Genomic DNA, 27,032 nt, shown 5'->3' with positions numbered 1-27,032 from the left:
ACCAAATACAATCATGAGCTTCCCCCTAGTTATTCTGCTTTGTTCAAAAAATGTTCTAAATGTTCTAAAAGTTAACTAAATGGGGTTTGGAACCAAAAGGGAAAGGGGGCCTAAAATTAAATCTTCAGAAATACAAGAAATTATATTAAATTAGTTTTGAGGTTCTGCATAAAAATGAAGTAGATCAACATTAAAAAGGTTATTTCTGAAACTTGAACAACCTGAACATACTGTTGTGACCATTAACACATCATAAAACGATGCTGAGGGATATTGACTGTTGAGGGTCTAACAGTTTCTAGAATTTTCTGGTTGATCAAAATCCAACATGTTCTACTGCTGTGACAAGAATGCATTTTTCTGGCATAAATTTTACTTAGGCAATGATTATAATTCTGGCAAGATCAATATCTTCTTTATGTTTCTTATCTTGACTCAGTTCTCCTTTCTGTTTTAGTAAATGCATGCATTTCCTTTTGGACCAACTATAGTATTAATGAATACATTTCAGTTCAGTTTACACAAGGTTTCTTTGACACAACACACAGAGGTGTATTCATAAAACATGTTCTATACCATGGAGAAAACATGTTTTATACCAAATGATGTGAAAAAACAAACTCACAAGGATTGGTTTGAACACATGATGAGATAACCTGTCTTGCCCCAGGCCATACATTTATCAATATCAATTAAGGTAGTTTGCAGACTTTTCAAAGTACATGGAGAAAAATGCCTTTTACTCCCTCTGCGCGTGTGTTTAAGTGTGTGTGTCTAACGCTGGTGAAGTTTGTTCCTTACCAGCGTCAGACTGGCACTGCAGCAAATAAACTTGAGGGTCTAAAATGTGTGGTCACATTCTGACTCTGCTTCAAAATAAGCAGTATTCACGCCTACTTGCTTTTAGATTATAAAAACCAGTAACTCCAACTTTTTTGAATGCACATTTAATTGTAAAAGATTTTAGTACCAGTAATTTCTTGCCTATGCAGGGAATTAATTTAATTTTGAACATGATGAGATATTAGTACACCCACTTATCTATGGTTACCTATACTTTCACATTTTTGTTATGTTTTAAAATGCCTTGAAAACCTTGATGAATGTAAAAATGGACTTTAAACATTAATATTTCTGCCTTCAACTCAACTGAAGCAGGTAATTAACATTTTGGTCCATTCCTGTCCTTCAATTCTCTCATGGCAGTTTGTCTGATTGAGGACATTTATTGAACTAAGGTTCTTATTCAAAGATGGAAAACTGCTTTCATTTGCTTTATAAACACAGTAATTTTTTATGAGACACAAACTACTAAGATTGTAAGAAATCATCCAGGCTGAACTGTGGACATCATGGAAACACTAATGACTAAATGACAATATGTGAGTTTTTTTATTCTTGTAAGATGCGCGGACCAAGCAGGCTCTGTGTGTAAGTAGGCGTGTAGGTGTGCGTGTGTTTGTGCGTGTGTGTGTGCGTGTGTGTGTGTGTGGTAGACTTCATTCCTCACCATATCTGATCTGGGCTGCAGTCGGCGGTGACGGCTCCAGAGTCTCTGAGATGAAAAAAAGGAAACATCAGAAGTTCTCTCATTAATTGCTGCGGTTGCTGCTGCAACACAGACACAGTTTGCACATAATAGTCGACTCATCTGTTTGAAAATGAACATCCTCCACCAATGCTTTCCACTAACTCTTTGCAGTGCTACTCAACAGAAGTCACTGCTTAGCCTCACCATTAAAGCTGATCTGTAGGATATTCTGCTTTAGATCAGGAGTTATAATCTAAAAATAGTATGGTCTCCATGGGAATGTGTCTCCGAAATAAAAAAATGATTCAGTTAAATTTTAACACCAATGACAACACTTATTTTTTATGATAGAAAACAAATGATACAAACATTCATGTCACTTGAAAAGTTAAACTAAAATGTGACTCAAGCATTTTTTATATAAAAAATCAGAGAAAAACTGTAAATGGTTAAACTCTTGGATAATTCATTGTGCGGCGTCACTGAACTGACTCATCAGAAATGTGTCAGACTGCGAGAAACACCAATTATAAAGAAAAGTCATTGAAAGGTGCAGAATAATCTGCTAAGATCATCACTTTAAGACCGCTAAGAGTTCATACTCTTCATATGTTTCACCACGTTTTGGGAAAATAAAGCAGAGTTAGGCTAAGAGTTCAGACTGGGAGAAGGTTGTGTTGATGAATTAATGAGGCACAAGTCAAGAAACAACAACCAACACAGAAGATATAATAACACAGCTCTATTCAAAGGACAAGGTTTCGTTAAAGAAAAAATTGGCCACATTTTTTTTCTCTTTTTTTTTTTTCCAAATAAGTAGAAACATAAAATGATCAAATAAAAAGAGGTTAAGAAATAAAAGCCTTTTTGAGTCATTTCAAAATATTTACACAATTAAAATATTAAATCTGGCCCCACACCGTTCTTTGGGCACAAAGTTCCTCTTTTCCATTCCTTTAAAAAAAATCATCTGTCAGCAGCATTAGGAAGCAGCTGCAGCTGTCTCAAGACTCTCAACAAGTAAATATAGAAAACGTTGGTGAGTTTGAAACCACCCTGTCAGTGTGGCTGGACAGAAACAATGTAAGCTTTCAAATTGGCAGGTGAGCTCACAAAAAATTCACATGCTGTTCAAAAATACTATTTACAATGGGCGACTGAAAATATTTCTGGATTAATAAACAAAACTGACTTAAACTGATATACTGGTATTTGGTGAGATTGTATTACCTAAAGATGAAGTATTTAAAATGAAACCATAAAATTAATTTTTAATTGCTTTTTGCAAAGCTAATATCTACATATTTAGATGAGAAAATAAGCCTCAAGTTTTTCTGAAGTAAAAATGTGACAAAAAACAGGGTAAGGGTCAGATCTTCACAACACAACACCACTGCTTAGTGCTGCAAACGATAATTTACCCCATATTCTTTCAAGTCTTTTCTTTCAGTTTCTCTTTTCTTTGTCACAACGTCCCACCTTTTCTTTGAGCTTTAAGATCTTGGCCGCCAAAAATAAGCTCCCACAATGTTTCCCTAGGGAAGTGAAAGTCCAACAGACTCAAAATATCACTAGCATGCAAAAATTTCTGTTCATGCCATTAGAATTAAGGTAATCAACGAAAACATTGCATCAACTCTCCAAAACCGACTGTAGCCTAGGAAGTCCCATCAGAAAGTTATGTTCTTTAAGAATTTCAATTTCACTTGTTTCCAAAACTCTTTACATGTAAACACAAAATACATTTAATTTGGAAAGTCTTTTAGATGCGATTACATATATGAATTAGAATACAGTGTCTTAAAATATAAATATCTATCTATATGTTTATATATATATATATATATATATATATATATATATATATATATATATATATATATATATATATATATATATATATATCTATATCTATACAGAATCGCGGGCAGGCTAGCTCGAGCGATAGGTCAGCGGTTTTTCACCTCTCGACCCGGGTTCAATCCAGGTCGAAACCGGAAAAAGGGCGCTATCCTGTCTGGGTCCTTAGGCAAGATCCTTGAGCTACAGCCTACCTCATAACATGAGAGACACAAAGAAGCAAGGAAACATGCCGGCTCAGACGTCGCCCGGCCAAACAAGGTCTGCGTCAGGTGCTGGGGAACCAGAGCACCTACTGGAACAACGAGGCGGACAACGAAGCGGAAATGGGCAAGAGATGAAAACTTGGATCTGTTGGAATGCTACTACTCAAGTAGCCCCGATCGGAGGGGCTATATGCAAAGACTGAGGGAGGAATGGTTACTCCGACATCCCCAGTCCACACTAAGTGCTAAACAGCTAGTAGCTCAGTGTTCCAACATCCGCAAACGGCAGCTGCTATCACAGCTTGAGATTGACGAAGTACAACACAAACGCTACGGCGAAAAGGAGGAACCTGGATGTCAGAGAGGGCGGGGCTTAACTACAAGCCCCCGCCCAGAGAGGGAGTATGCAGCCACAATGACGGAAACAGAGCTGAACGAGGCTGCAACGGACCTGAGAAATAGAATCATGGCAGGAATGACAGACAGACCTCCTCGGCGCCAATTACAACGGCTGAGTGAAATACCATCAGAAAGTCTCATTGAGAATGTGAATGCAGCAGTGAGAACAATCCCTACCAATACCATAACAGCTGATTTACAACGCAGCATCAGTGATCCTTGAGCTGCTTGGCTATAAGAATAACAATGACAATAACAAATACCCACCATGGAAAAGACGGTTAGAGAGTAAAATCAAGGCAACAAGGAGGGAAGTGAGCCAACTATCAGAGCTCCATAAGGGAACAATGAAAAGACCAATACCCAGATGCACATACCTGAAGCACTCGAAACTGCCAAACAGAGGCTCCAAGCCTTGGCCAGCCGCCTAAAGAGATACACAAGGGAGAAGGAATCCAGAAGGATTAACAGGCTCTTCTCCACCCAACCAGCTAAAGTGTACTCTCAACAAGGCTGGAGACCCACCAAGGCTGGAGACAGAACAATACTGGAAAAGCATATGGGAAAGGGAGGCGTCCCACAACAGCAATGCAAAGTGGCTGATCTCTCTACGAGATGACCACAGCAAACTACCTGAGCAAAATCCGGTAACCATCACTGTGGCAGATGTCCAAGAAAGAGTCTCAGGTATGAAAAACTGGACAGCAGGGCCAGACAAGATCCATGCCTACTGGCTAAAGAAACTGACTGCCCTACATGAGCGACTGGCAGACCAAATGAACCAGCTGCTACAGAACGGGAACCACCCTGAATGGTTAACTGAAGGGCGCACAATCCTGATTCACATGCTGTTCACATGCATCTAACTACCGACCAATAACCTGTCTCTCCACAACCTGGAAGCTCATGTCAGGCATCATAGCGGCTAAGATAAGCAAACACATGGATCAATACATGAGCACGACACAGAAGGGCATCGGGGTAAATAGCAGAGGAGCCAAACACCAACTCCTTGTAGACCACACAGTTGCCAGAGACTGCAAAACCCGACACACCAACCTGTGCACGGCTTGGATTGATTACACGAAAGCCTATGACTCAATGCCACACACTTGGATCATCGAATGCTTAGAGATGTACAACATCAACAGGACCTTGAGAGCCTTCATTGCAAACTCAATGCGGATGTGGAAGACCACCCTTGAAGCCAACTGCAAGCCACTTGCACAAGTATCCATCAAATGTGGCATATACCAAGGAGATGCGCTGTTCTATGCAGAACAGTAGCGGGGACAGCCAAATCATCAACAAGACTGGCTACGGATACCGACTCAAAAATGGAGCCAACATCAGCCACCTCCTCTACATGGATGACATCAAGCTGTACGCCAAGAGCGAGCGAGACATCGACTCACTGATCCACACCACCAGGATATACAGCACGGACATTGGGATGTCATTCGGACTAGAGAAGTGTGGTCGGATGGTTACAAAGAGAGGGAAGGTCATCCGCACAGAAGGGATCTCACTCCCAGAAGGAACAATAGCAGACATAGAGGAAGGTTACAAATACCTGGGAATATCACAAGCAAATGGCAACCTTGATGAGATCACAAGAAAAAGAGCCACAACCAAATACCTTCAACGAATAAGACAAGTCCTGAGAAGCCAGCTCAATGGCAAGAACAAGATCCGTGCAATAAACAGCTATGCCCTACCAGTAATCCGATACCCTGCAGGAATAATTAGCTGGCCAAAGGAGGAGATACAGGCCACAGATGTTAAGACCCGGAAACTACTAACAATGCATGGAGGGTTCCACCCCAAATCCAGCACCCTGAGACTCTACACGAACCGCAAAGAAGGAGGCAGAGGACTAGTGAGTGTGAGAACCACTATCCAAGACGAGACATCCAAGATCCATAGATACATCAGGGACAAAGCCTCAACAGACAATGTGCTCAGTGAATGTCTCAAACAATGGGGAACAGAAGCTGAGGTGCCGGAGGAACCATCATGGGAGGACAAGCCCCTGCATGGGATGTACCACCGCAAATAACCAAGTGGCTGACATCAGAAAATCCTACCAATGGCTGGAAAAAGCTGGACTGAAGGACAGCACAGAGGCCCTCATCATGGCAGGAACAGGCCCTAAACACCAGAGCAATTGAGGCCCAGATCTACCACACCAGACAAGACCCAAGGTGTAGGTTGTGCAAGGAGGCCCCTGAGACAGTCCAACACATAACAGCAGGGTGCAAGGTACTGGCAGGGAAAGAATACATGGAACGACACAACCAAGTGGCAGGCATAGTGTACAGAAACATCTGTGCAGAATATGGACTGGAACCCCCAAGATCAAAGTGGGAAACACCCCGAAGGTAGTGGAGAATGACCGAGCTAAGATCCTGTGGGACTTCCAGATCCAGACAGACAAAATGGTGAGGGCGAACCAACCAGACATAGTCGTGGTGGATAAACAACAGAGGAAAGCCGTTGTGGTGGATGTGGCAATACCAAGTGACTGCAACATCAGGAAAAAGGAGCATGAAAAACTAGAGAAATACCAGGGCCTAAGGGAGGAACTGGAGAGGGCCTGGAAGGTGAAGACCACAGTGGTGCCTGTGGTCATCGGGACCCTCGGGGCAGTCACCCCCAAACTGGAACAGTGGCTACAACAGATCCCAGGAACAACATCAGACATCTCAGTCCAGAAATGTGCAGTCCTAGGCACAGCCAAGATACTGCGCAGAACCCTCAAGCTCCCAGGCCTCTGGTAGAGGACCCGAGCTAAGAGGAAGAAGAATCACCACCCGCGGTGGGTGAGAAGGGAATTTTTATTTTTTATTATACATATACATGTATAGATATTTATATTTCTATATATATATATATATATGTGTATCTATATAGATATATCTATATATAAATGTATATATGTATCTATATCGATTTATATATATATATATATATATATATATATATACATATATATATATACATATATATATTTTTTTTTTTTGCATTTTAAAAATAATTATAGTATATAACAAATTAATCCCAACTGCTGGTCCATGAAACCATACAAATATTCTGATCTGGAATAGTCAGACCACGAACCAGTTCCATCTGTAAATTCATTTGTTAAACTACACATATCACAACATATTGTATTATAAATCTGGCTTAAAGCCCAAACACACCGTCTGTTCTTTTTATTTTTGATCATATTTTCCTAAATTATTTTCCTAAACAAAGAAAAATTTTTCTTTTTTTGGGTGTCCCTCCAGCTGGCAAAGTAATGTTGCTTAACATCTTTGGTTTTAAAAGATGTTAAAGATGTTGGTTTTAAACGTTTATCTGAAGTGATGAGGAAGTGGATATTTGCAGAAAATGGTCTAGATGGACTGATTAATATATTTTAGGCCAATATGGACCTTTCAGTTACAGACAAAATATAAAAGAACCATCATGACAGCAAATATAAAAATCACTAAAATCCCAGTGAATTACTTTCAGTAAAAATGGATTAACATTCATATAATTTGGCACAATGAGCATCCAACCTACTAACAGGATCTCCTGAGGACACAGTAATCTTGAATGATGAGTCCAGTTAATATAGCCTACTGTGCTTTTATGACTAAAAATGTTCAAAGATATAAAATCTTAATAAAAGTTGCAAGAAATCACTTTTAAATACATCACTACGGTTTAATTCCTGATATTCCTGTTCTTTTTCAGCTACAAAAACTCTGCACTTCTAAAAAAGATTGTTATGTTACATATCTTGTAATATAACATCCTTCGTACTTTGTATCCTTCGTGTTCTGTGCAATAATCGGCTTTTATACAGATAAACTTCACACATCTAAAATATACTTGTTGATTGTTAGACTATTCATTTCCTTAGCAGTGCTGTAAATATCTAGCCACCTACTGGGAATAACCCATTTTCTGCCTTTCTGAATCTGACTTACTAATGAGTTCAGTGTGAATACAAACACTGTGACTCCTGGGACATGCATCCAGAAATAGACCTGACTGAAAAAATAAATACAAAAGCACTTTATGCAACAGCAGCAGTAACATAAAGAAGAGTTGTACCCTATTAATGGAGACTAGCTCATAAAGCTCTAACTGACAGCTGTGTGTGTCAAACACATTTCATACGTCAGTGTGAAATGAAATCAAACAGTCTGAATGTGTGTACATATTTGGATGGCTGCAGATGCTGCCTCATCTATCTGCTTTCATGCTGCTGATTAACAACGTTGGAACAGCTTCTGCAGCATAAGGCCAACTTGATCAACAAACAACAAGCAGGATCTTTCCGTGAATAAATCTGAATATTTGAATACAACATTAGCGCAGTTATTAACACCCAATGCCTGAACAAATTCATTCATAATCATAATGCCAACATGCATTTAGCAATTATATTTAGCCCTGTGCTGCATTGAGAAAGATTTTGAAGGCCAAAAATACAATTTCATCATCAGCGGAAAGTTCAACGCTGAAATCTGAACCACTGAAGGCTTCCAACACTAATTAAAATTACTCAACTGTGGAAAGAAAAGGAAAAAAAAAACTATTTTTGCATTTGCTTTTCAGAACATTTTAAGTTCATACATTAGAGGCTGTGGAAAAACACTGGCACAAATTTTCTGTAATTTGTACTTTACTGTAAACCCAGGGAATGAACTATAATATCCCTGCAAAGCACATATTGAGTTAGTATAACTTTATTCATGGAAAAAATAATGTGTAACTGTGTCTTTTTAATAAAACTAATAATGTTTAAGAGAAACACGGTCCACTGCCGTGTAATTACATTAAAACAAATCAGGCAACAGAGAAAACAGGCTAGTTGAGGGTTAATTTCTTTATTAAAATGTTTCAGCAACTCTCAATCTGAATTAGAACGAAACACTGTTAAAACCCCTTTGAATTTCTAAAACCAAAACGAAAACAGATGACAGACCCAATTTGCTTGATTGTTAAATGGGTGACATAAAATTAAGGAGAAATATGGAGAATGCAGAGGAGAGATAATCCCATCAAGTGTCTTCATGTCACACACAAATAAAGAACATGAACCACCATCTGCCAAACTCACTTCTACCTCCTCCAACCAGCCTTAAGTTTTACCTCATTCACCTCACACTGATATTTTACACCATCTTTCTAAAATGAATTCAAAGATAAGAGTGTCCCTTTTGAGACACCAGATTTCATGTTGTGATCAATGTTGACACAGAAATATGAGTCAGCCTAATTAAATGTGCCACTGAATAAGAGATTTTGCAGACGCTTGTGCTCTGAATACAAATTATGCTTTTAATTGTAAAAGATGATCCGTAGATTTGCAGCTTCTTGTCACAGTAGTGCAATATGAATATATATTTTTGCTTCATTTGAACATAAGATTAGACATCACAAAACTGAGCAGGAATTTATTACTTATAATTAAAGAAGCTCCCTCAATATCTACAGATGAACATGGTAATTAAACAATGCTAAAATTACTGAATAAAAAATTATTGGTCTTCAGAATGAAATGCAGTGTGGAGATGTTCAGTGTAACAAGAAGAAATGACATACCAGCAGAATTTCATTATTCATAAAGCACTAATCCACTTTTCTAAGCCAATGCCAATTTTAGGTTTCTCCTGCGGTTCTGCTCGGAGACTTGGTCGATTCAGGGAAAAAATGGTCAAATTTGATACCTTGGATGTATTACTAATTACTATACAAATAAATTGACCACAAGGTCAAGTGCAATCAAAAATTCAATCAGAATTTGATTGAATTTTAAGTCAAAATTCTATTAAAAAAATCTAAACTCCAGAATAAAAATGGTAAATTACTTGTTGACATTGAAATCAATATGGACATGCTAACTTCCTGCACAACTTTAGGGTTTTTGAAGATATTAAACTGATGTGGAAAACGCTCAAGTTTGCTAAAGAGCGCAGAACGGTTTGCTTCTGAGAGTGTTGATGTATGGGTTTGTTTTTTTGTTTTTTTTTACAGAATAATAAGAACTTCATCAATAATATAACAATGGCTGAGGTCTATAATGTAGTGTCATACATTCTCTCTGCGTAGATGTTAAAAGCTATTTAGCAGGAGATGCTCCAGTGGGAGAAAGCCTCAGCTGCCTGCCAAACAACAGGGAGAACACAGTAGTGCTGATGGGCTGAGTAAGAGAAAAGCACAGATGTCTGCAAAAACAACAAAGGACAGAGTCTAGCTAGTGCCAGCAATTAAGAAGCTTCCTTTAGGATTTCTAGATTCTTTCAAATAAAACAACACTGAAATCTCGGGTACTGCTGGACTTCCTGTAGCAACAAGAATAAGAGTATCGGAAAATAATACAGAATCGATGTAAGGTTCTGTCGGAAATCTAAAGACTAATATAAGCAATATAATTCAGTAATATTGCAAAAAATGTTTTTTAAGCAGTTGGTTATTGCTAAAGAGGTACTGAACTATTATAACAGTTTTTTCAACAACTTTGCTGATAAATACATGTTTTATAAATAACCAGCGCTCTTATGAACACTTTACAATTGTGATCAGCTGGTTTCTTAACCACAACAGCAGCTTGAAAACACAAGGTAAACGCTACTTTTAGAGCAAGATTATCAGAATTTCTTGGAAATATGTACAGACTAACAATGCAAAAGGATCGAGTCAGAAATAACGCTTTAACTTTTTAAACTCTCTGATGGGAAGTGTGATTTCAAAACAAAAAGATGCTTTTTAATCCAAAATCTTATGTTTGGAGCATGTCTCTTTTTTTTAAAGTTTATATTTAACCAATCAAAAAAGCCATTAAAATTCAGAGTTTTGAAAATGGTGCTAAGCATTTTGATTGGCTGCTGTTCGCCATGTAATTGCCCTGCCTGTTTTAAAGTGTGAGCACTTCAGGTGACCACTTTGGGGAGAAATAACACACCTGGTGTAAAAGCACTTGTTCAATCAAAGCACCGACTCCGGTTCTCTCCACAGTTCCCATTTTAACCCTGCGACATCATGCTATGACTGGCCAGGCAGGCTCCACAATCGGCCTAACAATGCAGCTGAGGTTTTGGAAAAAAAAAAAAAAAGTCCTAGTTTATGTGCCGATCAGCACCTTTTCAAACTTCCTAGCCACCAGTCAGCACCTTCAAACTGCTTTCCCTAAAGAAAGTGTCTTTATCTGTCTCAAATCTCTGAGGAAATCAATGCTATGTTCAAAGCTCTGCTCAGTGTTAGTGCTACAGAATGAGATGAGATTGACAAGATTGTCACAGCGTGTCGGCACCATATTGTGACTGAAAGGCAGAAAGCATACTGCAGTGACAGCAGGCTTGGCGTTATACCTACTACAATAACAAGAATTACCAATGTTGTGACAAAAACACAAGTTTAATATTCGCTGTAGGAGAGAACAGATCTCAATACAGAGCCTACTCTGATAATTTAGCAGACATAAAAATAAAGTTTTTTTGTCTGTGAAACTTTACAAGTTTCACTTTCTAAAGTTTACAACGGAACTTGGAAACTTCAACTGATTCAGTTGTAAACTTTACAACTTAATCAGCAGCTAAGAGCCAGCTGATTTCTTATTCCTCCCAACATCTAGGATAAATGTCAGGGTTTTCAGTGGGAAATGTTTTGAGCATGTTGTCCAGCCTTTTCTGTTGGCATGACAGGGAGTGAAGGAGAAATTGCCTGAGGCTCCTGAACTGCTCTGATGTGAGCCCAGCACCAGTCCAGAAACATCCAGCCAAGAGCTATCGCTAACCGAAATAAACTGAACAATAGGATGACTACTACGGAAACATCTAATCCTTTTCTTTTAGTTGCTTTAATTAGATGTAGCCTCACTCTGATCTGGGATTATTTTCACTGAAACATTCCTGCTTGGAATTAATAAAAGCAGACAGCGAGAGCAAAGATACTTCATTGATTCGACCATCTGCTACAAGCCCATAGACAGTCTGCCCTCATTCCTACCAAAGGTTTGTTGAAAAAATAAGCTTTCATTAACCTGAAAGCCTGAAAAGCTATAATTATCTACCTAATCCAACCCTTTATATTATTTACCGCAACCGTGAAACAAAAGTATAGTGATAAGCTTTGTGATGATGAACTTCAGCTGATCATGTCTGCAAACCCTAAAACCTGATGGTTTGATTTGGATTTTTGCTTTCTTGTTTAAACAACATAAAAACCTCTGTAGAAACACTGAACACAATTTCCTTCTTCACAAAATGTAAGCAACAATGAGGTGGCAGCAGAATTTAGCCATTGCAGGAATTCTCTTTTGTTATTAGTAATAGACCACGAGTTATTTCTTTTACTAGCGCATTTGTTTTTGCCGTATTTACCCAGAATGCCCTGCGCTACACTCCGCTTCCTGCTTTTGGAGTAGCCTCCAATCCACTTGGCATAAATATACGCATTTGAACTGCTAAACAGTTCACTTCGACTGAACAGAGACCCAAGTTTTAAGCTAGACCAGTGTTTGCTATTTCAGTCCACATCAGTTTCGTTGCGCATTCACACCTCTCCAAAAGAACCAGACTTTCTAGGCAAATGAATCGTTTGACTAAAGCAGACTAAACATGAGTGCTGTAAATACACCCTAAAACCTAAGACATTCTTGATTACAAATCATTGCAATTGTATAAAAAGATGAATAAAAATCAAATAGGAGTTTTAATATATAATATTAAATAATATAATATAATATAATATAACACACAAGTTTTACATTAGAAATGTTCAAGACTATTCCTGAATACTTGAAAGCTCTAGTCTGAGCAGTTCAAATTTAAAGAGCTTTGGTTTCATCATAAAAGTCTCCCCCCAAAAAGAAAACAATTCTCTCTCAAAAACAAAACCCAAGGCCATGTTCAGTATATTACCGGTACTGGCCAACATCTTGCTGCAGCATAAACCTCTGCTGCTGTGGATTGCTGTGTCTGTAAGCTGCAGACTGGTGAGTGCAGGAAATGGTTTCCTTTAGGATGTCACTGTCAATTTCAGATTCTACAATTCAGCCTTGGATTATAGATAATGATGACAAATATTTTTTGCAGTGCCATACTTCTATATTTTTGGTGACACAAATGGCTAGAAAAATAAACACTGTTCACTAATGTAAATGAACATCCACTGCATTAAACCACAAACAATTGTGTTTTAAGAGCTCCAGATAAACAGAAATAAAACAATTCAACCTGTTTTTTCCCTAATGTTAAGACCCCATCATCTCAGAGGGAATAGTTAACATTTCAGGGCTGGCTATCAGGAGGAAGGTTATGTAACGAGTGAGGAAGGCTCCAGGTGAGAGGTGGGAAGAAGAGGAGCTGATTTCCATGAGCATTTCATGGAAATGTGGAGTTTATTTAAATAATACAAGCATTGGAGACTTTTTGTTGCTTGAAAGAGAAATGTGTTTATACACCTGTGGTGTGTATAAACATCACAGATGTTTATACACCTGTGATGTAAAATTACATTTTCAGGATCTTCTGATTCCAGTGTTGTTTAGACAACTCATAGCTAGAGATTTATGTCAACTTGTAGCTCTATGTAGCATTAAATGATACCCAGTTTATTACCATAGTAAATCAGAAGTGATCTTTTCAGCAATGTCAAAACAGCAGATATACCAAAGTTGCTGCAAATTAAAAAAAAAAAAAATATGTGGAACAACTGAATATGGTGCCTTTCTCTGCCTGCAAAAACAGAAAGGAGAAACATCCTTGCACTCATGGAACGTTTGTTGCATCAGTAACCAGCCACAGGCACCACTAAAGTACTCAACTGTTACATCTTATTTATTGTATGTCTGTATAGTCTTTGCACAGGTGAAATTTTCTACTCATAGCAGTACAGTTTAAGGACTTTACATTAGCCTTTAACAATAACCTTTTACCGGTGAAGTGAAATCCTATTCATAACCTAAAGTCCCTTGTGATGCCACCCAAACTGCCTTAACGGGAATATTCTAAAGCATCATTATCTACATTAAAACCCAGCAGTGTGGCCGCTGCCCAGATGCCAAAGCAGCATGAGCAATTGCAGATTTCCACAGTGATAGGGCATTTTAATTGGACTCAGTGGGACATCTTGTCAAGCTGGAGCAGAAACAGAAAAAGACAGAAGCTCAATGATAAACAATGTATATAATGCAATTTAAGATACTGTATATAAACCTCTAAATTTGAATGAACCTGAGTTTAAGCTCAAAGGTCATTTTTCACTGCAATCATTCTGGTGAATCAGTCAAAGTATTTCCACCCACCAAAGCGACACTTCCTTCAGACTTCTGACAGGAATTAGGAGGCTTGGACAACAGCTTTAACGAGATGTCATGAAACAAGATCTACACACATTAAAACAAAATAACATTTCTTCCCAAACGGAGGTCTGTTTAACTGCCATGTCAGTCTAACTTAGTAAGAGCGCCCAATAACAGGAAGTATTTTCTGAATCGTTACCCTGTTGCACTGATGGAATTCACAAACAACGTTTATTGTCAGCTGGAGAACAATGATGGCAACATCCTTTCAAATTATAGTTGCAGAATTTTCATACCCGGAAGAAACACAAAATAAGAGCAGACAAGATTTTTTAAGAAGAACTGCCAAAAACAACTTTTGAACTGAATTGATACTGAACAGCATTAGTAACTGCTTTTTAAATAATCTGAACTGTAATTGAAAAACTATAGCTAAAAAGCAGAGCTAATTTGACAGGTCAAAGCTAAACTACATTATACTAAACACTGATTTACTAAAATAGTTTCAGATTTATGAAACAACAAAAACATGAATTTACATCTGGGATAGAAAGGAAAAGAGGACCTCAAGAGATTTCTTTTCTCCATATGTTTTTTCCTAACTGCAGCTCCAACTCAGTCACAGCTGGTCTATCACCATATGACTTGACAACAGAGTCAGTGGCTAATATTAATGAAGCTTCAGGTAAACATGAAAACATCTTTGTTTGCTGCATTTTAATTGTACTAAAACAATGTCTCTGAAGATGTGATTTGTTTTTATAGACTTTTTGTTACATCTAACTTGATCCCAAGATGGTCAAGACAATTTAATGCATTAAATTGTCTTGCCCAAAATGTAAATTTATTGTAATTTAATAAGTATTGTGTCAGAAATGTTTTGGAGCTCTGAAGTAAACATTTTCACCCTCCTCACTGCTCCTGGGTGGCATTTAGCTCATTAGTTGTTAGAGTTAAATGGGTTGAAGTTGCTTATTAGCACAGACGTTCAGCGCCAACGTCTTTCTCTACTCAGCTATACGGTCTAATTACAACATTGGACAGTGAAGCAGGATGATGTACTGCTATAGTCAATGATGCTGCACAATAACACAGTAAAACGGAGCCAAGAAGATAGGCCACTATTATAAACTTGAACATAAAGAAATCTCATTCACTTCCAAGCTAATTTCGTCTTAAAATGTTTGCAATCACTCAAATTTAAAATTCAAGATCAACAGACCAAACATGTGGGTAGTGGCCAAGACTGTGAAGTAAAGTAAATGTGAAGTAAAAATGTATGATGTTATCGGTCCTGATAATGCCACATTACATCACTCCTCTCCATTTCTGCTGTGCCTCTACTGCTAGGTGAACTTTAGGATCGTAGGAACTATTTAAGAGTCAGAAATGGGCATCTACTGCAGTTAAACGCAGTTAAATCAAACAAATGTTAGGCTATTGGCACGCAAAGTGAGAATGACCATCAGGGGTTAGGACCACAGCTGCTTGTAGGTAGCTCAAATCTGTGAATACTCTGAAAATATTTTTTTAAGTTCAAACACTAAATGTAACCTTAATATGCACTACCACAGAAGCTAACATCAACAGTTTTTTTTTTCTTATTTCCATTATTGATTTAGTAAGTATTATTGGCAATACAATAAGCACCAAGAAAAACAGATGACACTCCTAGATTTGCTGATTTACACTAATTAGAATGAAAAGTAACATTGTGCCAAAGTATTTCAGCTTCTCAAGCTACATGTTTTTCCCCAATATTTCAGAAATGGTCTGCCAAAAAAATACGGAAATATTTTGTAAATAATTTTGACTTATGTTTCATAGAAATGTCTGTGAATACTTAACCACAAATAGGGCGGGGTCTACTGTACGTTGGCAAATATTATTGCATTTCAAATAGTATTTTACAACACTGATATTGCTGACACGCACAGGTTTTTAATAAGTATAATGGTAGAGGTATTGGTTTAAAATGAACCATTTTTTCAGTACTAACTAGTCAATCATTGATCGTTGTTGTTTGTGGTGAAACTATCATTTTATGTGAGCGGCGCAGTCAAATTGGTAGTCCATCATCAGCATGGGCAACATATCAGCAGTGCCAAATTTCTGCTGTAAGCGTTCGATGTCTGAGAAGTAATATGCTATTGTTTGGGTCAAATTGTCTCTAAAGGGGGTTCTTTTGCCAGTTTGACATTTACTGCTTCACAAATCATAAGATGCCAAAACATTGTGACCTTCTGTGTTAACTTTCTAGGGACTCAACACAGGGAAATGAATCTAATGCTTCTATTAATTAATTTACTTTTTTTTTAATTTTGAGAAACTTTTATTAAAAAGATATTTTCCGACAAATATATCTATTGTATTTAATTCTTAATCACACATGTAGAAATGGATTTGATATGAAATCGCTTACACAACACTCTGCAAAAAAAAAAAAAAGTGTTAAAACAATTTAATTCAAAAACACTTTATTGATCCCCCTAGGAAATTAAATAAATGGGTGAGGATGAGAGTAGCAAGGTAAGGCATTGATGTTGGGTTCATTTATGAGTCAACCCTGAAAACAACACGAGTACAAAACCTAATGCTGGGTCTCTGGGTAATTAAAACAAGTCTCTGAGGAAACATCAAAGCTGTCTTTCAGATTGAACATACAAGCTTCTTTCCTTGGTTCATCAATGTGTAAAAGAAAACCTTGTTATTCCTTGGGCAGTTGATAAATTACCAGGTGGAAAAAGACAACATTAGCTAAAAAAATAATTGATTTTTTGTCAATTTAATGAGCAGCTTGGGTGCACGGTAATAATGAGCTGTCTTGTGCAAAATGAAAGGATAAAGACAGTCAGAAGGTACAACTTTATCTCTTTCAGTTAAAACGACACATCTGCAACAGTTTCAGTATTATATGACTTTTAGAATAAGACGTTAGATGTTGGGCAATACCATACAGTAAGCAAAAGAAAAACACACAATTCAACAAAAGTTACTAAAGAGGAGAAAAAACTGGTGAGTTCAATTCAGATTCTCCATAACTGGCAGGTTTGTCAAGTGTAAAACATATTGGTCTCAGCAACACAGAGCAAATCTGAAATCCATACGGCATAGACCAACGCATAGAGATAAAAATCATTACTGTTTTCCAAGCAAAGAATATGCAGATTTTCCTGTTGTTTTCTACTACTGACTAAGAAGATGGTTGTAGTGTTTTGAACATTATGATGAGTCACTCTGGTCTTGAGACAAATTGCTTTAAGATCAAATGAAACCAGCAATGACTTCACAAAGCATTCAATGTTTCTACCAACTTCCATAATCTTGAAATAGAGCTGGTCTTATGATTGAGTAAACAGATTACTGTAGTGAAAACAACATATTCTTGTTCCAAAACAGGAGGGTATGACCATCAGCATCCTTCACTTGTTCCATGTAGAGCAATTTGTGAGCCAGAAAAGAAAGAAGCTGAGAACAGCTTGGCACAAATCCTGGATAGAGAAGAACGGCCAAGAAGCGCAGTAAACCTCAAAGATTTTTTTAATGGTGGGCGACACATCATAAATGGACCATAAATGACTTGTAGTGCTTGGAAAAGAAAGTGTAAGATTGCAGCTTTCAACCCTCACTTACATGGAACTCCAAAGGGTCCACAATTTTAAAAAAATCAATAAATGTCAACTTACATGTGTCAAAAACCAATTAAAATGGAAACAAGCAAATCATTTATTAAATACATGTAATTAAATTAGTTTTATAAATTAGTTTATTTGTGATAGGCCATAATCAATCAGCAGGTGAGGGTCAAAGTTAGCTAGTAAATATGATTTCTCAGTAGAGGCCTTATTGTGCAGGTTAACCAATCAAATGGTCAGGTCTACATGGTGAAATACAGTGATATTTACATTTATATATACAGTAACTCTAGAAATATTCATAACCCTGACAGAATTCAATTTATTTTTTTATAAAAATTTGTTTCCGTTAGGAAAAGGGATCAGGTTCTCTTTATGGAATAAAAAAACTTAGAACTCCCTTGTTGCTGAATTGTGCTACACAAAAAAACTTGACTTTACTCTCAGAGGATTATAAATATGGATACAATATATACCAGCATTAACACCAGTGTCATTTTTAACATAATGGTATCAGTTCTAGAAGTGAAACCTATAGAACACTGTTATTGGCTGATATTAATAACGGTGCTTATTTTTATCTTGGTGTTTGTGTCTTGGGATGGCAAGGGGTTTGCCTATGTGGTAAATGTTTAGTGATAGCGATGTAGCACAGGACTGGGGTGTGTTCAGCTGGCGCAGAAAAGCAAGGTCACCACTGTGGTCATTTTTTACAGTGTTGAAAGGTTATTAGACATTCAATATTGGTATTAGATTGATATCAGACCAAATTTTCATATCTGTGCACCTCTAATGATGAAACCATAAAAACACAGGTATCAATTTTGAAATAAAAGAAATTTAAATTTTTTTTAAAAAATATTTAAACTGGGTGGATGGAGAAAAATTACAATTTACACCATGCGATTTACTTTGTTTCATATCAATACATATATGAATGCTTCTTCTGCTAGTGTTAATGCAGAATTAAGTTTTGCTTTTAGGGCTCCAGTGCTAACTTTGCAGCTTATTGACAGACTGGTTACTGTTTATGTGTGAAACAAACCCTTCTGCTTTCAGGGTGAAGATTCACCACTAAAATTAGTGCAAGTTCAACACCAACCGCCTGATGTTATCACGTTTACATCAGTACGTCAACTCATTGCCAAGCTCAGGGCTTGATCTTCTGATTTATTGCAGTCTCTATGTAAAGAATTTAATTTAAACTTTAGCACAAATAAATTTAAAAAAAACATTGGTTAAAAAAAATTTCCTGCCGACTTAGTAGAGTTTACCAATAATGGGTAAAGTTTGCACCCTGCTGTGTACAATACATGAGCTAAAGCATTTGATATCGCTCACGTGGGAGCAGTATAAATACTGGCGCACTGCCTACGAATAACCTGTGGCCTCCCATCAAATCTCGGTTTGTCATGGAGCTAGCACCTTTAACCCAAGTTAATTTCTTACCTTGGGCGATTGCTTTGGACTCGAAAATCTGAAGCTCCTGTAGTAAACATGTCCTCTCATTCGGGTGTAGGCGATAGATGAACTCTTTGGCCCTTTTGGGGGAGTTGAGCGGCTCCCTGGGCTCGTTTCTCCTATGTGTTCCCATCCAGCAGCACGGCGAGTGTCGCGTTGTCCCCGGGAGTCTCAGCGCCACAACCGCCGGTGCTGGAGACTGCCTCAGTCCCGACGGTAACTTCTGTACAGTCGGCCAGAGAGCTTTCCGCAGGCATACCTTAAGCATTGTCCGGGTATACATGACTAAGTCAGATTATAAGATGTAAAAACCTAATTTATTTGAGGGTTCTTCGAACGGCGAGGTACGAAGACGAGTCTCCGTTCCACCAACGATGGACGCTGGGGCTCAAAGTTGCGTGTTGGTCGGTCCTACTAGCCTCATTCGAGGTCAACTAAAGAATGAATTGACGACTTTTACAATCTGTAAATCCCGAGCAACACGTTAAGAAAACGGACATAGTCTGTTTTCGAGCTGTCCGTCGCCCAAACCTCATAATCTCCTAAATCTGGGTGATCAAGAGTTTAACACATGAAGTTCAAGCTGCAAACGAACTGGAACTACAGGAGAGTCAAGTCAGGAGAAAAACCGGAAGTTGTTGATTTAGAGTTTAGAAGTAAAGCTTAGTGTTTCCGGTCATAATTTTCATAACAAATTGAAACATTATTTTGAAGGGTATATAATTTTTTATCGTACTTATATTGTATTTTTACATAACCAGATCTTTGAATGTATAGCCATTTTATGAAAAACGAAGAACTAATTATTTGTTTCTGTCACTTGAGAATTTCGTCCAAAATTTAACAATCTGCAAAGAGTTAATGTTTTAAAGTTCAAATCAAGTCTAAAAAGGAATTATGGTAATACTGAAAAGTATGCAGAATGGTGGAACAGCACCCTATAGTGGCTAATTTTATCAACATCTTTATACATTACATTTTACAGTATTTATTTAATAATGTAACGTTAAAAAAATTGGGGAAACCACAGTAAAAAATTGCAATAAAGACAGTGCTCAAATGCAATATCAAAGACAATTTTATTTACATAAGTCTTTTTAAAACAAAAGGCAAAATTAACAGCTTTTACCTTTCAAAAAGCTTAAAGATTAAACTAATCAAAATCCTTCACAGCTCGAGCATATTAAAAAGCACAGCTTTCCAATCATATTCCCTAACACTTGATCAGGTTCCTTGTAGGTCATCCTCAACTACCAGTATGTGTTATGATCATGAGCTTGTAGATAAACCCTCACAGAATTCAAGATTATTAAATCTTTACCACAATACTCAGATTTATGCTTGAAAACATTTTTTTAAATCAAGAAATTCAATGTTAAGATTTCTAGGTACTGTGGTTGACTATATTTTAGTTTCAAGGCAGAAAAAATAAAGACTTTTCAGTCAACTTGCCTTAGTCATGTACCAGGCATCAACATTTTTGAACAGTAAGAAGTGTTGCTCAAAATTGCAATGTACATCATAGTGTATATGAAAAAATATTTGCAAAAATCAGAAAACAGGTAGTTTTAGAAGCCGTGGCTGCCCCCATTTTATTGAAGAAACTCCTGCAGTAGAACTCGAGACAATAAGCTCACCCCATCAGCCATATTGCACAAGGGATACATTGAAAAGTAATGCTATTGAGAAAAAAGACTGCATGTTTAATGACTGATATAACCACTTGGAAAATGACATCCATCCAGCAGAAAAATATTCCACCTGATATTTTAAAAATACTTTTTCCCTTTCAAGTAATGTGTATACAACAGTTGGCAATGTAACCATCATTTTTTTTTTAATTGCAACTGATTTTCTTTTTCTAGAACCAGTAGTCTTACTATAAGTAAGTCATTCTGCACCTGAAACAGGCATTTAACCTAATTTAATAACTTGTGCAGAAAAATTTAAATATTAATAGAAACAAATCACCTGAAACCTTTAATATTACAGAGAACATGTGCACAGGTTTCATCATGTGTACGACAACGTACACAGTAAGTGAGGTCACAGAAGAGACCAGTAGTAAGCAATGAGAGGTATATCAGGGACTACAGTAGCAAGTTAATCTTTAATCAGACGAACCTCGGTTTTTCCACCAGTGAGTGCCTTCACACTGGCCTATTTCACAAGGATTTCGCTAAAAGGACAAAAATACTGAGTTCACAACAAACCTGAGCCAATCAAAATCTACAAATTGTTGAATGATAGGAGATCAGAGCTGGTTTGAAATGAGTTTCTGCAGCTTTCACAAAAACTAACCACAAGAAACTCATCAAATCAATTATGTATGATTGAAAACTGATTATTTTAGAAAAGCTAAAACATACGGTTTGTCAAAGGACTAAGGTGACAAATGAGAAAATGAAAAAAAAGAATGGATCCAAAACTAAACAGATCAGAGAATTGAATAAAAATTCTGCAGTATTTAAATTATCCAGCATTTTCTATAAATTAGAAGGGAGCATGACTATTTTAAGTCACTGTCTAAGCACATTAAATGTCGGCACATATCCCAGAGGCATCCTGATATCCCCACTTCCCTGTAGGTCTTCAAAGACAAACCTTAATAAAAACTGATTTTTGTATAATCGCATCAAGGCAATGAGAACTTGAATTTTTTTATGAATTTCTGATGACTTTTCAAAGGAAATTTTAAAAAAGAGCAACATGAGTTTTTGGTCTACATCTTGCCCACACAACCACTCGACACACACACACAGACTGAGAGCAGCTTTTACTCTTTCCAAAAGCCCTTATAGAGTAAAACTCAAAAGAAACTAAGGAGAAAGAGAGACTGAGATTCCTGACAATTTTCCGAGGACAATTTAAGTGTTCTTTTTAACTTAAATATAATAAAGACATATGTATATTATTCTCTATAGATCCTCTCTCGTCAGTCTTCTGTAGAGTCTGTGTCGTCATTGATATACTCTTCTTCTATCGGTGTGCTGCCAATCTGAGTCCCCCACTCGTCTTCGTCGTATTCTATGCTGTCATTGTCCTCCACCAAATCGTCGAGCCCCTCTGGTCCTCCAGCGGCGTGCGCCCCGGCTGCTGCTCCGTTTGGCAGCAGCTCGGCTACCGGCTGTCCATGCAGGTTTTCTCCTTGCACCGGTGGGCCTTCTGCAACGGCGTCCTGCGGCGCTGCGTAGCCCCCATTGTTGTTAGAGAAAGCAGCTCTATCTCGGCCATCGTCCTCAACGTAAACTCTCTGGTGGCACATGGGGCATGTGTCCTGGATGTAAAGCCACTTCCTCAAGCACAGCGCGTGAAAGTGATGGTGACATGGCGTGAGGCGTGCAGAGCTGGCAAACTCCTGGTAACAGATGGCACACACGTCCTCAATCTCCCTCAGCTGGTCGCCTCGGACCTCCGGCAAGGAGTTGATCTTCTTCACAGCGGTGCGTCGGTTGATGAAGGTCTTCCAACCGTTCTTGGCCTGAAGGTAGATGTTGAAGTAGGCGTGCAGACACATCATGCAGGCACGGATCTTGCTGCCCGTCTCAAACATCATGGTGTAGGCACCATTTCCAAACATGATGACACCGAACAGGAACTCGATGATGTTGCCGGTGGAACGCACGTAATAGACGTAGTCATCCAGCTTCTCCCAAAGGACGTTGGAGAATCCGTCAACCATGAAAAGACCGTAGACCGTTAATGACACCACAACCTGAAGCAAACGGAGATAAGAACGTGAAGCAGTTTGACTATTTTAAACAGCAACATAACTAATGCGAAAAGACTAAACCTTTTGGCACTCACCTTGAGACAGAGCTCAACACAGAAGGCTGTGACGGCGAAGAGCCAGGTGTTTAGGGCGTAGTGATGCCAGAGGGTGAAGCTGAGCGCTACGGGGAGTACAAAGAGGGCCACAGACACCAGCAGAACGGGGAAGTGGCGGCGAAAGGAAGAGACGTGGGATGCGCTGAGGGACATCAGGACGGGGTCGGTCATGCCATGAATAAAGTGCAGAATGGCCGTCAGTAGAAGGCACATGTTTCGGCTCAAGCGGACCTTGGTGGAAAAGCGACGCAGACATTTTGTCACCAACACATTGTTTCAGACAAAAACTCAAGTGCCACTATCTTCCTCGTGAGCCTTTATCCCATTTCAACACAGCCAAAAAGTTTGTATCTTACAGTGGAAAAGAAAAGTTTGAAGGCCACTTGTAATGTCTACAGTTTTACGTTTTGCGACCTTCATTCAATAACATCAATGCTTTAAGTTTTGAAACCTTCAGACACCCGAGTGAGAGAAAAACTTCCTTTGTCCCAGATTTTAATTAAACTGATGTAGATGAGTGTGTTTGCAATGTAAACCCTTTAATTGAATCTTGAGATTGAACTTTTAATCTGTGATTACTCATATAGGAGCATTAGGAGACAGAAATCTTCATTCACACGTCCCAAAAAGTGCTATAAAAATATAAGAAACCTAACAGATGAAATTGAAAGCAAAATTTAGTATAAATATCCCGTTTTAGCAAAAATACACAACTCTTGAATCTTGTGTGACATACCAAACGATCCTCTGGATCCAGGCTGCTGAGGCCAGTCTGTAGAGCCAGAATAAAGAACAGAACAGGAGCCACGAAGCCTAAGCGCTTATCCTCTTCCTCAGTCGAACCTGGACATTTCAAAGAAGATAAAGCTCAAACCCAAGAACCATTTTACAAAATTTTGTACACATGCTTCTATAACACAAACAAAGCTAATACCTATGAAAGCTAGGATGCTGAGGCCGAGGTAGTGTGCCATGGAGGAAATGACAGCGCTCATGCCCAACACAGTCAGAGTGGAATCGCATCCAGAGATGATCAGGTTGCTCGTCAGATCCCAGAACACGTCCCAGCTGAACAGGTAACCCTAAAAACATCCAAAAAATGGTAATGAGGCAATTCCCCAAAAACTGCACAGCAGATTTAGAATTTACAAAATTAAGAATTTAAAACACCTGCACAGCTTAGGAAAGTATTATTATTTTTTACTAAAATATTTCAGGTACTAAGGAAAAGGCTACTTACTTGTGCATCAGAGCTGCCCTCTGTAGCTCCACCTGCTGCATCCCCACTCTCCTTCCTCACCGCTCGCACAACATAGACCAGTATGAGTGCTTGGGCGGTGACTCGGCTCAGCCAGAACATTCGCAGGACGTCGGGAAACCGGATTCTTTTCCATGTGTCTTCCAGCAGCAGCTGAAGTCCGTAAATCCTGTACATGTGCCGCACCAGCAAGTAGACGTACCGACATGAGTAGTAGAACCACTTCAGCCTCATGGCTAGGCAGACAGCTGTGTTTAGAGCGAGCGCCAGGCCCGAGACAACCGCCGTCATGTGCCTGACGTCCGCGGGAAGCTCAATCATCATCCCCCACAGAGGGATCATGATGTCCAAAACCACCAGAGCCGCAAACACTGACTGGAGATTGAGCAGGAACACGTATCCAATGCCAAACATCAGCTGGACAGCGGCCATGCCAAGCCAGAGCGTCGTCCCATTTCTGGGCAGCAGTCTGAACCCCAATGCTGCTTTGCAGTATGCACTGTAGAAGTCTATGTGTGAAGTGGCGTAATAGTTTATGAGGACTGCTGCCAAGCCGAGGAGGACAGCAAGGAAGAGAGTGTAGAACTTGAACAAGGCTTTCTGGGAGAGCAGCAGCACCACAGTGGAGATGAGGATACCTGAGACAAACAGCATACCACATACACTGTAAGCGATGATGATAATGTTTTTGCACAATTAATTTTTCAGGGAATATAGAAAATTGCAGATTTTCTGTTCTCTGTTGCTATTGTAGATGTATGTCCAGGGGTTATAAAGTTAAATAAAGTGAAATAGTAAACACGATTATTGTTTTTAGGTATTATCCCCTAAGTCAGTCTGAGCTTGAGGAATTTTGCAAAGGAAAAGGAGGTACATTTCTGTCTCTCAATGTGCCTGGCTGGTAGAAAGTACCCCCAAACCATATACTTCTAATTGGTGGTTCTAAAAGGAGGAGTGTGCATCATTAACCTTCCAGACCACCATTAAGCACTACTTTATATTCCTCTGTTACATTAAAAACCCATTAAAATACACTGAGGTTTGTGGTAATGTGACCTAAAAAGATGTGAGCTTTTCTAAACGCTCTGTAAACGTGTTTTTGATGGCTTACAACCAAATTAAACACACAAAAAAAATTGCTTTGGCCACTTTATACCAACTTTAAATTAAAAATGTTGCTTTGAGATTAAACTTCACTCTGAACTATCACCAAGAAGTTTGTACCATAGCCCTGAACCGTTCAAAGGTCTCCCATGCGGTAGCATTATGTAATCTACCTGTTAAATCCACAGAAAAGATTTGGCTATTAAAAAAAATAAATAAATAAATAAAAAATGCTACACTAAAAATGTATCATTCGAAACAACGCACCAAATGTTGTACTGGCGGTATCATTGGCTGTGTAATGTAACAACAACACGTAAACCATGTTTTAAGAAAGTTCCAGCTTAATTTGTAAAGGCAGAGGTTTTGGACAAGCACAATGTCAAGCTGCCAAAATACCCCCAACAGCTATTAAGAACGGCGAGTCAAATATTGACACTGCACCTGTGGCTATACTCTGCATTAGCAGTAACCGAGAAAGTCAGAGAACTGTTAACGACGGAGCCGAATGAATAATACAATCTACTTAAGCAGTTAATCAAACAGATCTGATCTGAATGCGTGCTCCTGCTGGTTGTTAAGTCGGCTTTAATCGGACTGACAGGTGGCAGACGAGATAGCGCAGCTTCAGTTAGCTAGCTTAGCTGTCAGCGCTAGCTGTTACTTGTTGACATTTACTGGAGGCTCTTGATCTCTACCCTCTTAAAAACACTTACCCATAACTCTGACCAGCACTTTTCCTGTTGCCCCAGCCCATCCCGATCCCTGGTCGTAGTAAGAGTTAAAAATGACGTCAATAGTAAAAATACATGGAACTCTTAGAGCCACATCTAGCAACGCTAAGGCCTGCTGGCCTAACCGGGCTTGAGTGGACGCCATACGTCTTCGGTGGTGGCGTTCCAGTCCTGGTCAACTCCGAGAATCCATGTAATATTAAGCTGTGTAAAAGTCCTCCAAACAAGCGCCCCTCTCCTTTCCAGTTTCGTTTCGCTTTACATTTATTCGAGAACTGGCAACCTGCTGCGACTCGCCATGTTAGCCTAGCTCAACCTCCTGTTGCTTCTTCTGTTTCTGTTAAACGTTAAGCTCCTGTTTTCGTTTAGACGTCAGCCGTTTAGATGTCAGGGTGTTCCATCAGATCCTGCGCTGCGTAGTTCCAGAATAAACTGCGAAGTTATCAAAGAAACAGCAATTTCCTTCAGTTTTACTATGAGAAAGAACACTGAAGTTGCTGGCTTGCTCAGGCATAACGCTACGTAATATCAGCGTCTGTGGGTGTGGCAGATGACGTAACATATTTCATAAAACTATTCTGTCTCCCACTGTTTAAAATTCTCATCACATTACACAATTTTTTTTAAAAAAGGGTACACATTTGAGATGTTCTTGAAGACGAACATCCAAAATTTCTGATAAATTATTTCAAAGAAATGTAGTAGCTATGTCT

The 27,032-nt window shown here is 38.6% G+C and overlaps 2 protein-coding genes across 2 annotated transcripts in view; both read right to left on the bottom strand.

Moving 5' to 3' along the window:
• The window catches only part of tmem65 (transmembrane protein 65), a 28,324-nt gene extending 8,248 nt beyond the window's left edge, over window positions 1-20,076 (bottom strand). The window contains exons 1-2 of the mRNA XM_044139311.1: window positions 19,384-20,076; window positions 1,511-1,555 (exon numbers count right to left, since the gene is read on the bottom strand). Of these exons, the coding sequence (XP_043995246.1) occupies window positions 1,511-1,555; window positions 19,384-19,678 (340 nt within the window). The 5' untranslated portion in view covers window positions 19,679-20,076. The remainder of the gene's footprint in view (window positions 1-1,510; window positions 1,556-19,383) is intronic.
• A 374-nt stretch (window positions 20,077-20,450) lies between these two features.
• rnf139 (ring finger protein 139) lies at window positions 20,451-26,862 on the bottom strand. The gene is made up of 6 exons (XM_044139310.1): window positions 26,302-26,862; window positions 24,464-25,119; window positions 24,158-24,305; window positions 23,960-24,066; window positions 23,203-23,454; window positions 20,451-23,110 (listed from the first exon to the last, which is right to left on the bottom strand). The coding sequence occupies exons 1-6, from the start codon at window positions 26,462-26,464 to the stop codon at window positions 22,331-22,333; spliced, it is 2,106 nt and encodes a 701-aa protein (XP_043995245.1). The 5' UTR covers window positions 26,465-26,862; the 3' UTR covers window positions 20,451-22,330.
• Between the last annotated feature and the right edge of the window lie 170 nt (window positions 26,863-27,032).

The sequence above is a fragment of the Gambusia affinis genome, linkage group LG14 (genome assembly GCF_019740435.1).
Source record: "Gambusia affinis linkage group LG14, SWU_Gaff_1.0, whole genome shotgun sequence".
NCBI lineage: Eukaryota > Metazoa > Chordata > Actinopteri > Cyprinodontiformes > Poeciliidae > Gambusia > Gambusia affinis.
Note: the sequence above shows the minus strand (reverse complement) of the source record. Positions and strands in the feature narration are given on the sequence as shown.